This window comes from Camelus dromedarius, chromosome 19 (assembly GCF_036321535.1).
Source record: "Camelus dromedarius isolate mCamDro1 chromosome 19, mCamDro1.pat, whole genome shotgun sequence".
NCBI lineage: Eukaryota > Metazoa > Chordata > Mammalia > Artiodactyla > Camelidae > Camelus > Camelus dromedarius.
The window spans coordinates 16353328-16369768 of NC_087454.1; the positions used below are offsets into that span (position 1 = coordinate 16353328).

General features: G+C 42.6%; 1 protein-coding gene across 3 annotated transcripts in view; it reads right to left on the reverse strand.

Moving 5' to 3' along the window:
* Window positions 1-1618: 1618 nt before the first annotated feature.
* KIAA0319 (KIAA0319 ortholog) overlaps window positions 1619-16441 on the reverse strand; it is a 65825-nt gene continuing 51002 nt past the window's right edge. For all 3 annotated transcript variants that reach the window (XM_031435117.2, XM_031435115.2, XM_064476239.1), the window contains 5 exons: window positions 12636-12778; window positions 10747-10869; window positions 9391-9481; window positions 7481-7572; window positions 1619-4773 (listed from right to left, as the gene is read on the reverse strand). In XM_031435117.2, coding sequence (XP_031290977.2) covers window positions 4595-4773; window positions 7481-7572; window positions 9391-9481; window positions 10747-10869; window positions 12636-12778 — 628 coding nt within the window. In that variant the 3' untranslated portion in view covers window positions 1619-4594. The remainder of the gene's footprint in view (window positions 4774-7480; window positions 7573-9390; window positions 9482-10746; window positions 10870-12635; window positions 12779-16441) is intronic.

Genomic DNA, 16441 nt, shown 5'->3' on the forward strand with positions numbered 1-16441 from the left:
TATAAGCAAGTGTATTTTCATCTTCTTACTATTTCTTTCTGTCACTAAATTTTCACCTGTTTCAGATGCTTCGTCTGATTTAGCTGGCATCAAATTAAAACGCAAATTAGTGTGGTTTTTTATTTATCCAATGCGGGGAACCTGTCTGGAATAAGAGCAGGTCTGTCTCAGTCTGAGGGCTGAGATGCTATGGGCATATTCCATTTGTGTGCTATTTATAACTGAGTGGAAATGGGTTTGGAAATCGATGGTCTATAAATCTACCCATAATGCATCCATTTTATCAGCTAACCAGGACGGAGCAGCCACAGTTTAGATCACAGACAACACCGCTGTCCCGGTGGTTTAGTGGCCGTGGACGTTTTTTCAGGCGTTCTGTCAGGTGATGTAAGGCTGTGTGCTTTCTTCTTGTCAGGCTGACTGAGCCCTGCAACTCTGGGCTCATCTTCAGGAGAACAGAGGTAATAATACTCACCACGGAGGCTTCAAATAAAACAAATTTGGCCATTTGCTAAACTCATCTCTAAAAGGGAGGCTTCAGTAGGAGGAATGGTGGTTTTCCTTTTTTAAAAAACTTGTTCCTGACTTTAATGGAAATGCTTCTAGGATTTCGCTGTTAGTCATGAATCTTAACATTGTCTGATTTTTTATTTTGAAATACAGCCATCCCTCAGTATCCACAGGACATTGGGTCCACTACCCCCGAGGATGAAAAAAATGCTCAAGTGCCTGATATAAAATAGTGCAGTTGGCCCTCTGAATCCACGGTTCTGCGTCTGCGGGTACAGAGGGGGAGTGTCGTTACAAGTCCATAGGAAGTTGCAGAAGTAAGAGATTCCCGTGTACCCTTCACTGAGCTTCCTCCAGTGCTTAGCATCTTACATAACTAACACAGTATCAAAACCAAGAAGTACATACTGTAAGTAGAGGCTTTAGGCCAATTTCACAAGTTTTTCCATGCAAGAGTTACACAGATGGAAAACACGATGTCAGCTTTATTATTGATAGAAACTAGATTAGGGGATGCAGCTTAAGTACACACTCCCCTTAATTTAATTTGCAACTCTCACAACTGTAGGCATTTCAAGCAGGAGGTAGACTGCCCATGAACGTCAGAGAGGCCAGGGGAATGTGCCCTTTTGGTAGCTGGCAGGCAGCCAGTCTAAGCAGTGGGGAGAGGACAGGCAGAGCTAAGCTCAGTGCCTTCTCAAATCCTCTCTCACTGGAGGAGGAATCCACGGGTGTTACTCTAGACTCCAGCAATTTTTTTCTGTAAAGGGCCAGGTAGTTGATATTTTAGGCTTGGGACACAGTCTCTGTTGAAACTACTCACCTGTTGTTGTAGCACAAACAAGTGTGCGTTTGTTCCAAGAAGGCTTTATTTATGGACACTGACATCTGAATTTCATGTAAGTTTCAGGTGTCACAAATATGATTTTTTTTCAACCATTTGAAAATGTGAAAACCACTTTTAGCTCATCAGCTGCACAAAAACAGGTGGTGGACCAGTCTGCTGCCTTCTGCTCCAAGGAAGTCCCTCTACACAGAAGCATAAAGAATAAGCATCCCCCACCCCACCCCACAACAGCAAGGAGACATTCCAGAAAACACAGACCCCTTCATGTAGGTCAGCACATAGGTTTAATAGTGTTATGCTAGAAATGATCCCTTGTCAATACATGGGGGAAAGATAACATTAAAAAAATGAGACGAAGACTCAAGCCAAAATCCATGATGGTTTGGCCTCACACACACAAAGAACAGGACTCACCCTCCTCCCCGCCCACACAGGTGGCAGCAGTGGCAGGACGCCTGGTACGTCTTCTTACCAACTGCGTGTTGGTCAGCAGGTTCTTCAGTCATAAAGGTGCTTGGCCTCTTCGTACCATGGTTTGAGTGCTCCTTCGAGTTTTAACCAGCAACTAAGAGTTTTATTAACCTGCAGGCCCTACCAACACCCTCTCCCAGCCCTGCTTTTCTCATCTATCCAAAGCTCCTGGAGAGCTTCCTCTTCCCAAAGCCCTTAATGGAAAATGCACAAGAGAAGAATACTGGCGAGCTGTCCCCGCCTTGGTCCGCAGAAGATCTCTGTGTTCGGAGCCGGCCAATGTCTTTTCTACCAGTGCCAAATAGTTTCTTCATTCCAAAAAAAAAAAAGAATACTGGCCTCTGGTCGACCTCATGCTCTGGTGGTAAGTGGGGTAACAGGAGAGGCCCCACTTTCTGATCACTGGTATGGTGTTTTTTTTGACCACCCTAGATTCAAGGTCTAGCTGTGGTAGAAGGATTAGACCGGCCGGGCTGGGGGACAAGGGCAGAAGCAACACTTGGCAACCTATAGGGTGGCCTGGGAGTGACCCAGCAGGGGAGCTGAGGGAGGCTCCTCTGCCTTGGTCTTTTGCCCTCTTCACAAAGGGAATCCTTGATCTTAGGAACAGAACTTACAAGTGGTCTGAAAAGTCCACCAGAATTTTTCATCCAACAGATGGGGGTGGGGGTTATTTGTGTAGGTAGGGGAGGAGAGGGGAAAGCCTGGACTTTGTAGCTTCAAAAATGTACATTTGATTCCTAAATGCCCTGCTAATTGGCTGTAACTGTGAGCAAGTTACTTATACTCTGGGCCTTCAGATCATCACATGCCACATGAGAATAATATCTACTTTTCAAGGTTGACTATATGGATCAATTGAGTATGTAAAATACATATGTACATAGTACTTAACACATGATCACCCCCCCCTTCTCCATCACTGTTCTCTGCCGACCTCATATGTGGGCTGCCATCCTTTATGCCAGAAATTTCCAGTTGTACACAAAAATAACAACCCTGGCCACTGGAAAGGGCAAATTGTAAGTCTATGAAGTTAAATATTGGTGAAAAAAGCATCGTATTTTCCTCCCAACACCATTGATAGTATTGAACTCCTAGGCTTTTTACTTCTGCCATTCTCCACAAAGTAGAATTATTAAAAGTAAGATGGTCTCATCAAGATGAATATTAGCAGCGAGAACAAAAGCACCTAAAAGCTTAATTTTTTTTTCAGTGGCCCATGGGAACTATTTTCTCTCTTGTCCTGTCCTGAGGATTTAAACCTGATGGTTCAACCTCCTTGCTTCTCCACCTAATCACAACAAAGCAATCCTAGTCTTCTCCTTGTGTGACAGAAGCTTGTGCAACAGAATATTGCTTAGGTGTGGTCCTGCTTGATGTCACAACACTGGCTCTGTCTGTGATGGGCCCCACCTCTCATTCTAAGCTCCCCACAAAGCATGCCAAGGGCCCCCAGCCTCAGGCTTGTCAGGCTGTAATTAACTCCAGTTCATCGCTGTTGGATGCTGCTTTGCATTTGGGGATTTTTTCCTGTATATGTAAAATAAGATATTTAGTAGAAAAATGATTTAATAAGCATATTTTTAAACAACTGAAGTGAATGTCTATGTCTATGTCAAGTTATTAGGGAATGTAGGGGCCGAGTATCATAAGCATACCATCCTCATTAAGACTGATGGCATTTCCAAGTTTGGGAATACAGTCTACCCGCCCCTACCTCCCCATCTCTGCATCCACGGGCCCCACATCCCTGCAGGTCCCCCATCTACGGATACGGAGGGCCGACTGTATAGATGACAAAATTGCTAAGTCTTTATTTTCCTGTTGATGGAGGTCCAAATGCATGGCCTGTAGCACATAATAAATGTCTAATGAATTAAGAATCAGTTTTCTTGTGTTTCATGAAAATTGAGGCTGAGAGAGGCCTCTGTGAAGTCTACTTCTCTTGAAGCAAGAAAAAGTAAAATATGTTAAACTGCTACCTTCAACTTTCCACTTATAAGTCAGGACATCCCATCTCCCTTTCTATTGCCTCTGGTCCTCAGAATACAATTCTTATTTAGCTCTTAAACTTACAAGAGCTGCTCTCTGCAGAGAGCACAGATGGTTGGCAGTAGCAAAGTAGTGAGAACAGGACAGCTTGGCTCTGTACAGGTGTAGAGAGCACAGATGGTTGGCAGTAGCAAAGTAGTGAGAACAGGACAGCTTGGCTCTGTACAGGTGTCTTTTCAGTACAGAAAAGACTGGATAGAGGACAAATCATACCTCATATAAATGATCTTAATACACACAGCCCTCGGACTCAAAGGGTCCTACGACAGAAACCACACTCGGCAAGTCGTCTTTAAAGGCAATCACAGCTCCTAAGAGAAATCAGCCCTCTTTACATCCACATCTAACTCCCCTTCCCTAAGGGTCTGCAGATAGAAACAGGCATTAATTTTTACCCTAAAAGAGGAATATAACACTGCGCCAGCTGCAAAAACACAGAACTCTTTTACTTGTATAACTAGCATCTTACCTCCTAACCTTTATTCCTATTAACGAGTATCTCAATGAAAAGAGCAATGTTTTTGTTTTGTTCTGTGTCTCAAAAACCCCAAGAAGACAGGCGTTTTAAAATACCGGGACACACCTCCAGCCCAGTGTGAAGGGACATGAACGCGCTATTCTAACAAGAGTTAGTTTTGGATTTTGAACTCCCGTTGACTGTCCTGGATTGAAGGATTCCTGTGGGCGTCCTTCCGTTTCACCACCGCTCCATTATCTGTCCTTTGAGCAATAGCTGAAGGAAGCTCCATTTCTGATGGAGCCATTCATGGAAACCTTTGGATTCCCTCGCTCCATCCTGTCTCGGCTGAAGATTGTGTCCTGATCACTGTCAAACTCAGACTCGGACACCATCAGGCTGGAGTTGTGTTCTGTGCTTCGGTGCTTAATACCTAGGGAGAAGCAGACAGATGTATCTTGCGGGTAATGGCATTTTCCCTCCCAGCTGTCCATCATTCTGGTCCCATGCACAGTGTCATGTGCTCTGCACCTGCAAAGGGATCACTCCCAAAGCAGCAGGCGGTTAGAGTTTCCTCAAGAGTATTAACAGGGGCTGTGGAATCACGCCTAAGCTTGAGCCCAAGGTGTGTGACCCCGGTGGAGGTACCTAAACTCTCTGGGCTTTCGGTCCCCTCGTCTATTAAATTAGGAGATAACAATGCATCTACTCTACAGGTTTATGGTGAGGATTAAGGGAACTCATGCACGCAAAGCTCTTGTCCAGCATTTAGCACTTAATAAGCACTCAATAAATGAAAACTGTTATGATTTTATCATTTGGGCCAACTGAACATTTTCAGTAGAATAACTGATTGCTGAGGGTTAAAATAAGAGAAGGGGCATATATAAAATATAATCCCCGCTCTCAAAGAATTTATAGTGTCTAGCTAAGAATGTAAGACAAGACTCACGAGAAGATGGTTCACGACAGGCAAGAGATTTTTAAAAACAAAGTTTGCACGGATCAAGAAGAGATCAGGACACATTTATAAGCTTCCATGATGTTTCACATAGGATAGGATTTGAAGAGAGTGAAGGATTTGGACGGAGGAGAAGAGGGGCATGAGGTATCAGAGGTATCCAAAAATACCTGAAGAAAACAGCCTGGAGCAAATGATTCATGGAGGAAATAATAAAAGAAAGGCTGGAGAGAGGGGCTGGGACTTCACAGAAAAGCACATGAATCCAAGGTGAGCCAAGAAGTTTGCATTTTATCCTAACAGCAAAGGAGGGACACAATTAAAATGTTGTTTCAAGATAAACTAAGTTCAGTGTATAGGGCAGAAGGAAGAGAGAGAGAGAGGCGACTGGGGAGCCGGCTGCACACCTGGAGTGGGACAGTGTGGATGGAGCCCAGGCTCGGGGGCAGATGGCCTGTCCCATCGCCTTTGGCACCCAGCAGCTCTGTCACTAAACTTTTGTGTGACTCAGTTTCCCCTTCTGTAAAATGGGGATAATGCTGTACATCTCTCATAGAGCTGCTGGTAGGATGGGAATTACACGGGTAGAGTACACGTACCTAGTAGATATTAAACATCTGTTAACTATTACTCTGAATGTTACTGTTGGTCCAGAGGTGAGACTGTAAGGATATGAACTAGGGCAGTGCTCGTGAGAACAATGAGGAAAGAGGGCAAGAGACTAGGCAGGATGGGTGGTGGAAGTGGGGACAAGGCATCCCGACCAAGCACCAGTGTCTGGGGTTTAGAGCCTGGTAATGGGGAGCATGGGGGTCCAGTGAGTGGGAACAGTACTGTCAGAAGGGCACATATATTTTAGGAGGCAGGTGGGTGAGATAATGCAATGAAAAGCACTTTGAGCTCTTAGGTATGAAGTTGCTTTTTAATACCTCTGCTCTTAATTACAGGTGGTGAGCACTCAATAAATGTATGCTATTAGGTGTATTTCCTGAGAAGCTTTCCCTGCCAAGCCCCAAACTACACTCTCCACACACAGCCAGTCACTCTGGCCCCTGTGTTCCTACAGGGCATCATCCCTGCTTCTGTAGGACCCCAAACTCCAGTTTTAAGTATCCTCCCCTGGGCTCTGGGCAACTGTAAAGGCAGGTCCTGTGCTTCATTCTTCCCCTGTCCCTAGGGCCTCACCCGGGTCTGTGCAGAGGGGAGACACTCAACATTGACTATGGACAGTGTTTCGCATCTCACAGCTCTGAAAGTGATTACAGCCCTCCGTAAGAATTAGTTTATTCCAGCTTTGTTTTTCGGGTTTTTTTTGGGGGGTGCGGTGGGAGGAGGTAATTAGGTCAGTCGGTCTGTCTGTCTGTCTGTCTATCTATTTTAATGCAGGCACTGGGGACTGCACCCAGGACCTTGCACATGTAAAGCACACCCTCTACTGCTGAGCTATGCCTTCCCCCCTCTGTGAGAGTTTAGTCATAAATCTAGAATTATGACAAATCCAGAGGATCTGTGCAAAGCAGCCTCAGAGGGCGAGAGAAGGTTCAGAGAGTCTCCCAGAGTTAATAAGTGAGAATTCAGAAAGGTAACCGAGGTGGGTGAGGGGGAGTTCTAAGCATAGGGGTCCATTCAAATGGTGAAGCAAGTCAATTTGCTATGAAAGTTTTTGTGTCCATTTCTGTATGTGGCGAATTAGCTAACGCAGCTGCTGGAAAATCTTTGAAGTCCAAATGTTAGTTTGCAGCATTTTGTGTGTGGCAGACCTAAAGGGAACAGCGTTCAGCAGTGAGCTGCGTGACACAGTTTCCCAGGCCCACATCCACCAACCACGGGGAGAGAAAAGCCAGGCACTGGGGACACCTGTTTGAAAAGCAGTCTGATTTCTGGGGTCATTTGGTACGTGTTCAACCGGTAAGATGTATTTCCTAACCCTCCACTCATTCATGCCTCAAAGCCCTTTGCCAAAATTTCATTAAATGCATAACACCGCTATCGCCTCCTAGTTAGCATATCCCCGGCACTGATGTATGTTGATTTTCTTCACAGAATCCCAGCCCCACTCTTCTTTCCCAGTTAAAGCACCGCCTCCAGCCCGCTGTTCTCCCATCTCTCAAGGTGACTCTCAGTCACCTGGATCACTTCCTGTAAAGGCACCAGGAAACCATCCTGGAGACTGCCTTACCATATTTGGGCCTCAGCTCCATCCTTTCCTGATCATCCATGTTATCCAGGATGGTGTACTTTGTTTTTTTCCTTATTTTAGTCCTTTTTCGTCTGAAAAGAACAAAGAAAAAAATCAACTCAGATTCTCAGAAAGGTAACTGGGATCCAAGGTTTAAAACTCAGGGAGGACACTGCAGTAAATGTTTTGCCTTCAGGATGTTATTACGTTCTCTTCTTTTATTCACAATAAGTGTGCACAGCCAGGTCTGAGTTCACTGTGTCCGAGGTACATCATGCATCACACGTCAGAGTGAGAACAGCCACACTGTCATCACCCACCTAACTGCAGGCCTTCAGCTAAGCCCCCGGCGAGGTGCCAGAGGCCTGTCCAGCAACTCTCAATCCCTGTGTGTTGGCCCTGCAAGCTCTTCTCCACGAGTAATTCCTTCCTGAGAAAAACATGGATGAGCAAGTTTTCCCCTGAACTTATCCTACCCTGGGACGTCCAGAGATGCAGTAATGAAGAGATGACACAACTAGCCATCAGAAAGAAAACCAACAGAGATTATAATAAATTCCCCAGATGAATTAGCAACAACCCAATCTCTTTCATCTTTTCACAACACAATCCTATGTACCTCATCCTAGGCGTCAGAGGATCATTTGAAAATACACATCAGAACTATGGTAAGATGTGTGGAGAACAAAGGCATTTTTCTGATAGCTTGGTGATTAAGAGCAGGGGCATCTAACCTTGGGTTTACTAGCTGGGTGACCTGGAGGTCATTCTTTGTGATCTCAGTGACTCCATGTTCCCAGCTGTAAAATGGGAGTAAGAATAGCCCCTTTCCATATGGTTGCTAGGAGGACTAAACACAACAAACAACAATACATGGAAAGCACTTCAAGCCATTCACCACAATGGCAAATACTTAACAGATGCTCACAGCCAGTCACTTCCCTCCTCCTCCTCATCAACCTGATACATGTGTCCCGAAGCTGCAGAACTTCTGAAGCCAAGCACAGCAGGGTGACTGTCATCCCAGATGCTTCTGGGAAATCTTAATGGAAGGTGGGCCTCTAAGTGCCTCTGCCGGGACTCTCTTTCCCCAGGCCTACCTTTGTCAAAGTAACCACAAATAAAAGTAAAATCCTTTATGAGTGGTCTCTGAAAAATAACTATTATTATGGTATACCTTTTTTTTTTTTTTTCATGTCTTCTTTGGAGAGCATTCATAGAGTTTCACATAGGAAAGTGGGCCCAATGCTGTCTTCTGAAGACTTGCGGAATCACTGTCCCTATAAATCTCCTCACAGAGGGTCGGGCATGGGGTTCTGGAAGGTTCAGACAATTAGGCAGCTCTGGGGTTTCTCAGAGGTCAGCTCCATGGCGGGGGGCGGGGCAGGGGCAGGGAGGAAAACAAAGGAAAAACTTAAAGCAAAACTCCTCTTTGGTGATGGTATCACTTCACTTAAAGTTTTGTGTTTATAAACTAGAATTCAGGGAGATTAGATTGTTGCTGCACATAAGTAAAATATGAAAACCTACCATCTGTATCAGTATACTTCTAGAACTCCTTTGTCTACGGAAGGCAGGTTAGTCAGGCCCCTTAGGTGGCGTGCTAGTGACCGTATGTGAGACTGACAGAAAAGAACGTTAGATTTGAGACAGAATCACTGAAACTTCTAGAAGCTATGAGAGCTGCAAGGAGAAAAAGCTGCCTCTAGGGTTATTCCATTTCTCCAGGCACATATGTCTTGTGGGGGAGAATGCCTTATAAAGTGCTTTTAAAGTCAAGTTGGTCTTCATAAAAAGGAGTGTCAAACAGTCTGGCAGGTCAACAACCCTGAGCAAAAGCCGCTAAAACGGTCATATCACATTTAATGCTGCGTCTTTATTTCAAACAAATAAATAAGCATGCCAGGTACCTCCTGCAGCAGCGGACGCAAAGCCACGTTAAACCCCCTGTTAGCACCACGAGAGTGAACGCCAGGATCATCACATAGAACACACTCCACTCTGAAACACAAGGAAACCGGAGCAGACGGGTTACATACCGCTTGCAAAACAGCTTTATTTCAGTGACTCACGGTGAGTATTTCTGAGTCCTTCCAAGCAAAGGCCATCTGTGGTGTTGCCACCACCTCGCCAGGCTGGTCTCAGAGCCTAAGCAAGGTGAAGTACAAATAAACCCACAAGGACTTAAAACCAGCCTACTTTCCCCCCTGCTGGTTCAGGGGCCTCATGGAACACATATTTCACGCTGATGTGAGAACAGAAAGAATAATCTGAAAAAACCTAAAAGATTCATCAGTTAAGAAGGGAGGCCTCTTAAACAGCCATGTAAGTCCCATTAAAATATTCACCATCCAGATCTGGATGTGATTCATCCAGAATCACAGAACCTGGAAAATAGTTCTGGCCTGGTTTGAACAAAGCAAATGAAGTAATTGTATGGCATTTATGACAGGAAGATACTTCACAGAGCCAGACAGCCACTCAGAAACGACCTAATCTTCATTCCTTCCACATCCCTGCAGAATTCCAGTGTAATAAGCTTTGCAACAGCATTTCAGAAACAAAACAAAAACAAGGCAGCAAAGACACAAGGCTTAACTCTACTAAATGTCATACATACTCCTTAAAATGATGATCTGAGGGCTGGCTATTTTCAAATTTTTTTATGCAGTAGAGAGTAGGAACATAATTTGGCAGTCAACTCTTCCAAATTTTTTTGCCAATTATGTCCATCTGGAGGCCCAAGACAACAAAATTACTCTTAGAAAAAGACTGGCATTAAAATAGTTTCCTCCTCAGAAGAGACCCAAGGGCACCAGCTTGGCCGGCTGAGGCAACAGCTCCAAATTTTGGCACCTGCTTGGGCAGACAGCCTGCAAGAGTGGGCCAGTTCTCTTGCAACCTGATTCCGGCAGGTCCTCACCAGGGGCCACTTCCCCAGAAGGTCACACTCAGCTCCACCAAGGCAGGAGCCATCTGGAAAGGGGGACCATGTAACCCAGAGCAACCTTCTCAGCAAATGCCAGCGATGGTGAGCAAAGCTGCTCCACCAAAGTGAGCTTCCTCATCAGGAAGTCTCACGGAAGAGCCTTAACCACACCCCCAAGGTGAACTGCGGGATCTTAACCCTGCACCACGTGAGCTGGTTCACTTGGCTTTGGGTGAGAAAAGTGTTGGATTTCTGCACAGCTCAGCAGACCTTTCTGACATTTCAGAAAGAGAAGTCTTAAGGCTCCTGCCCAAGGCCACCCCACGCCGGGACTCACCGCAGTTGCTCTCCCCATCCCGGATGTAACGCTGGATGAAGTTCTCCATCCACAACTGAGAGCAAATGCAACGCTTTGTGATGGGGTCACAGTGACCATGCCCGGAACACTTCAGAAGGCACCCTGCAAAGAGGCAAGAGGGGCAGAGGTCACCACAGAGAAAAGGTGGGTCCCTGGCTTCAGCCCGTGTCCCTTCATAGCATGGGCCCTGAATAGGGCATCTGGTTGAATCAAGAGTCTCTGTTGACAATCTCATTGGGAAGCAAATGGCAGGAATAAGCCAATACCTGTGCCGTGTAACAAAAGCCTTAGAAACGTAGCACCCTCTGGCTTAAAAGAGATAAATTCTAATGTATAAATGTATAACTGAATCACCAGAAACTAACACAACATTGTAAATCAACAATGCTTCAATAAAAAATTAAATAAATAAAAAAAGAAAGATAAATTCTAAAAATTTATCCAATGAAAATGATTGTGGCTATGCACAAAGATTTATCTACACTGTAGCATTATTTAAATCAATTTGAATGTCTGTGAGTAGAGGGTCAGTTGCATAAATTGTGGAACACATCCAGGATGTACCACTACATGGCTGTGAATAGCTTACTGAGGGATAAATTTTAAAAGATTTGGGAAAATGACCATAATATGATTTGAAGTTAAAAAGCATACACACACACACACACACACACAATTATCCTGATTGTATTAAATGTTCTTAGAAATGGGGGAACGAGAAGGAAAAAATCAAAATATTTAAAAAGTTCTCTTTGGGGGGTGGGAATTCTAGGTTCTAGAATCAAGAGGATTATTTAAAATGTTTCATCTTTCTGGATATTCCAAATTTCCTACAATAAATAAATATTACTTTTATAGCTAGAAAAAAATGAATTATTAAAAAATTAATTTATTCCATATTACAAAGAGAGTCAATTGTGGACAGATGATCTGAAAGAAATTAAATTTTACTACCCAAATATTATCATGTCCCTGGTAACTCTCACAGTCCTCAGTGTCCACTGAAACGACCACTTTAACGTAAGGGATTCATGTTCCTCATAAGGTAGGGACAGAGACCTGGGATAAAGACTACACTTCCATCCACATATGTTTGGTGCCAGGAAGAGGTGACAAGCAAGGGGCTAGGAGGTGCAGCTGGAAGGAACTTGCATGCCCTCTTAAATTTCCAACAGTCTACATAACACCATCATCACAGCCTAAGGCATGATGACCCAGGCCAATAAATTATATAAACCTGGCTTCTCCAGCCAATAATACTTATTTGTCTTTAACAGTGTTCTGACCATTTAATTATGATATTTCTGACAATGACCAGCATGTGAGACTATAGTTTTAAAAACTGACCATGACTGTTGTTTCTATCCGGTTTCCCTCAAATATAAAGCGTAGTTGGCAAAAATGTGTTGCAGGAAACTGATTAGAGAGATAAATGCAAAACAAATCTCTGGATGCTAAAGGGAAGATGTCCCCATGTCCTCTATCTGTGCCAGTAAAACGTAGCCATAATTAGCAAATCTGATTCTTTTAGAATATTCTTGTAGGGGCTGACATGGAGAAATTAGAAAAATAATTAAATATTGAAATTCATTCCCACTTAAATTAAAAAGCAAAAACAAAAAACAACCATGAGTCCTGGCCGCTGTCCTGCCACATTGGAACCAAACCATATTTCACGTCCTCCGAGAAATCTTTTACTGTAACCTGGGCAGTTACTTAATGTTTCTATAAGGCTCTCGTTGCATTCAATTGGGTAGGATGTCCAGCTCAGTGGTATCCAGTTCTAAACATAATCAGATATTTACATTACTTGAACTATAAAAAATTAAAATTAAAGTTCAAAAAGAATACTTCTGGAGGGGACATACCAACTGTGTCAATCCTCAAGACTTTGAAAAGCAAGAAATCAGCCTTTTCCTTTGAGAGCCGCCTGTGCAGATTTCGGGCCACTTCAGCAGCTTTGAGGACCTTGAAAGGTGGCCCAGTCTGCACATAAAACACGACCACGGTGCTGCAGAGGAGACAGAGAGGACAGCCACATGGTCAGGTAGTGACCAACATGATGAGTCCACTCCCGTCAGCTGACCTGTGGAGCTCGAGGACAGACTGTCACAGCTCTGTGACTTGGCAAGGACAGAGGGGCGTATTCTGTGGACCAAGGAACAAATCTGTTCCTACTCCCAAATAAAGGCTCTTTGGCCCCAGAGCTCAGCGATGACAGATCTTCAGACAAAAGGAGCAATGTGTACATGTGGACCAACAGAAACAACCAGACACCGAACGAGAACTTTCAGACACAATTTTATTTTTACCTTTTTTTCTGATATAATTTATCAAATTCACCCTTATAACATGCACAATTCAGTGCCCTTTTGTATACTCACGACGTTGTGCCACCATCATCACCATCCGGCTCCAGAACATTTTCACAGAAAGAAACTCCATCCCCATGAGCACCCAGCCCCCATGGTCCACAGCTCCTGAAAACCACTGATCTCCTTTCTGTCTCTATGGGTTTGACTCTTTCGGACTTTTGATATAAATGGAATATACAGGAGGCATTTTGTGTCTGGCTTCATTCACTTAGCGTAATGTTTTCAAAGTTCATCCAAGTTGTAGCATATATCAATACTGCCTTCCTTTTAATTGCCAAATAATATTCCATTGTATAAATATATCTCATTTTATTTATCCACTCATCAATTGATAACATTTGGATTGTACCTACTTTTTGGCCATATGAATAATGCCACTGTGAGCATTCATATGCAATATTTTATATGGACATATGTTTATCATTTTTCTTGGGCGTATATATATATATACATATCTAGGAGTGGAATTACTGGGTCATATGGTAACTTCATGTTTAGCATTTTGAGGAAATGACAAACTGTCTTCCATAGTGGCTGCACCATTTACATTCCCACCAGCAATGTAGGAGTGTTCCAATTTTTCCCCACATACTGGCCAACAATTGTGATAGCCTGTCTTTCAGATTATAGCAATCCTAGTGGATGTGAAGTGTTATCTCAATGTGATTTTGATTCACATTTCCCTAATAGCTAATGATGTTAAGCATCTTTTCATGTGCTTGTTGGCCATTTGTATAACTTCTTTGGATAGATTTCTATTCAAATTTGTATTAGTTTCCAAACGTTGCCATAAAAAAGTACCATAAACTGGGTGGCTTCACACAACAGAAATATATTCTCCCACAGTACTAGAGGCTAGAATTCCAAAATCAAGGTGTTGGCAGGACCATCCTCTCTCTGAAGGCTCTAGGGAGCCCGTGCCTTTAGCTTCTGGTGTTGCTGGCAACCGTTCGTGTTCTGTGGCTTGTACACATATCACTCCATCTCTGTCTCCATTATCACATGGTGTTCTCCCTGTGTGTCTGTCTCTGTGTCTCTTCTCTTCTTAAAAGGACACAGTCATATCGGATTAAGGGTCTACCCTACCCCAGTATGACCTAATCTTAACTAATTCCATCTGTAACAATTCTATTTCCAAATAAGGTCACATTCACAGGTACTAGGGGTTAGGGCTTGAACATATCTTTTGGGGAGACACAATTCAACCTACAAGTTTTTACCATGAAAATTTTGTCAAATGCTGTTTCTGTGTCTATTAAGATGATCACATTGCGTTTGTCCTTTATTAATGTGATTTACTATATTTATTGATTTTCATGTGTTGACTCACCCTGCCTTTCTGGGATAAATCCCACTTAGCCATGGTGTCTAATCCTTTCAACATGTTGATGGATGGAGCCAGCAAGCCTATGCCTGGGCATATAGCCAAAGGAGATGAGAATAGGATATCAACGAGATATCTGTACTCCCATGTTTACTGCAGCATTATTCACAATAGCCAAGATATGGAAACAACCTAAGTGTCCATCAAAGGATGAATGGATAAAGAAAATGGCATACACACACATACACACACACACACACACACACACACACACACACACACACTGGAATATTATTCAGCCATGATAAAGAAGGAAATCCTGCTATTCGAGACAACGTGGATGGTCCCTGGGGGCATTTTGCTAAGTGAGATAAGTCACACAGAGAAAGACAAATACTGTACAATATCACTCATATGTGGAATCTTAAAAAGCCAAACTCATAAAAACAGAAGGTAGAGTGGTGGTTCTTGGGTGAAATGTTGTTTAAGGGTATAAACTTGCCAGCAGATAAATAAGTCCTGGAGATTTAATGCACAACATACTGATTATAGTCAATAATATTCTATTATAAACTTCAAAGTTACTAAGAGGCGAGATGTTAATTTTTCCCACCACAAAAAAAAGAAATAATTATGTGATGTGAGAGAGCTGTTAGCTAACTCTACAGTGGTAATCATATTGTAATATATAAATATACAAAATCAAGATGTTGTATGCCTTAAACTTACACAATGTATGTCAATTATAGCTCAATAAAATACATACACAAATAAAAATATATGTTGTTGAATGCATTTTTTATAGTGTTTTGTTGAATATTTTTGCTTCTATATTCATAAGGTATATATATTGGTCTGCAATTTTCTTTTTGTGCTATCTTTGTCTAGTTTTGGTATCAGAGTAAAACTGGACTCATAGAATAAATTGGGAAGTGTTCCTTCCTCTTATATTTTTTGGAAGAGTTTGTGAAAGTGGTGTTAAATCTTTAAACATTTTGTAGAATTCACCAGTGAAGCCATTTGGTCCTGGGTTTGTGGGAAGTTTTTTGATGACTGATTCAATCTCTTCACTTGTTATAGGCCTATTAAAATTTTTTATTTCTTCTTGAGTCAGTTTTTATAAGTTGTGTCTTTCTAGCATTTTGTCCATTTCAACTAGGTTAACTGATTTGCTGACATATAGTTGTTCATAGTATAATCCTTTTCATTTCTATAAGGTCAGTAGTGATATCCCCTTTCATTCCAGATTTTAGCAATTTGAGTCTTCTCTTTTTCTCTTGGTCAGTCTAACTAAAAGTTTATCAATTTTGTTGATCTTTCAAAGAAACAACTTTTGGTTCTATTGAGTTTCAGACATGTGTTCGGTTCAGTGTTAGAGATTTTGTAAGTAAGGGAAATGTATGATTCACTTTAGAAAGACTTCTTCTAAAATAATTATTCTTAATTTAGTATTTTTCTATGTAAATTTCAGTTATCTGGAAAATCAACAGAATAGCTGAAATAACTGGCAAATGGATTTACTATGAATAGTAGGTTTTCATTTCCATATTCTTTCTCTCTCTCTCTCTTTCCATCCCACTCTACTGTTCAAAGGTTGGATAAGAGTTTATTTTAAAAAGTCAATTAAAATTATAAATCTTGTAAGAAATCAAGGCAGAGGTTGAACCTCATAGACTCCCAGAATCCATGATCCTCTCACACTGAGAGAAGTCTCAGCCCCATGAACATGGGACAGGGATGAAGTCTAGCTGTGAGACATGCCCTGTGTATACCCCAGACCATTTGCACACCCTATGATGATACTAGAACTAAAACCCAGCTTCCTCTGATGTTCCCTTAACATCTTCATTCAGAACATTCTCAATCAGCAAACATTAACTGAGACTCGTGGGAAGGACCTGCAATGATGTTGTCCTTACTGCTGCCCTTTGAGGGAAAAAAAGATAGGAATGGGATAAATATGTGGAAAAATACA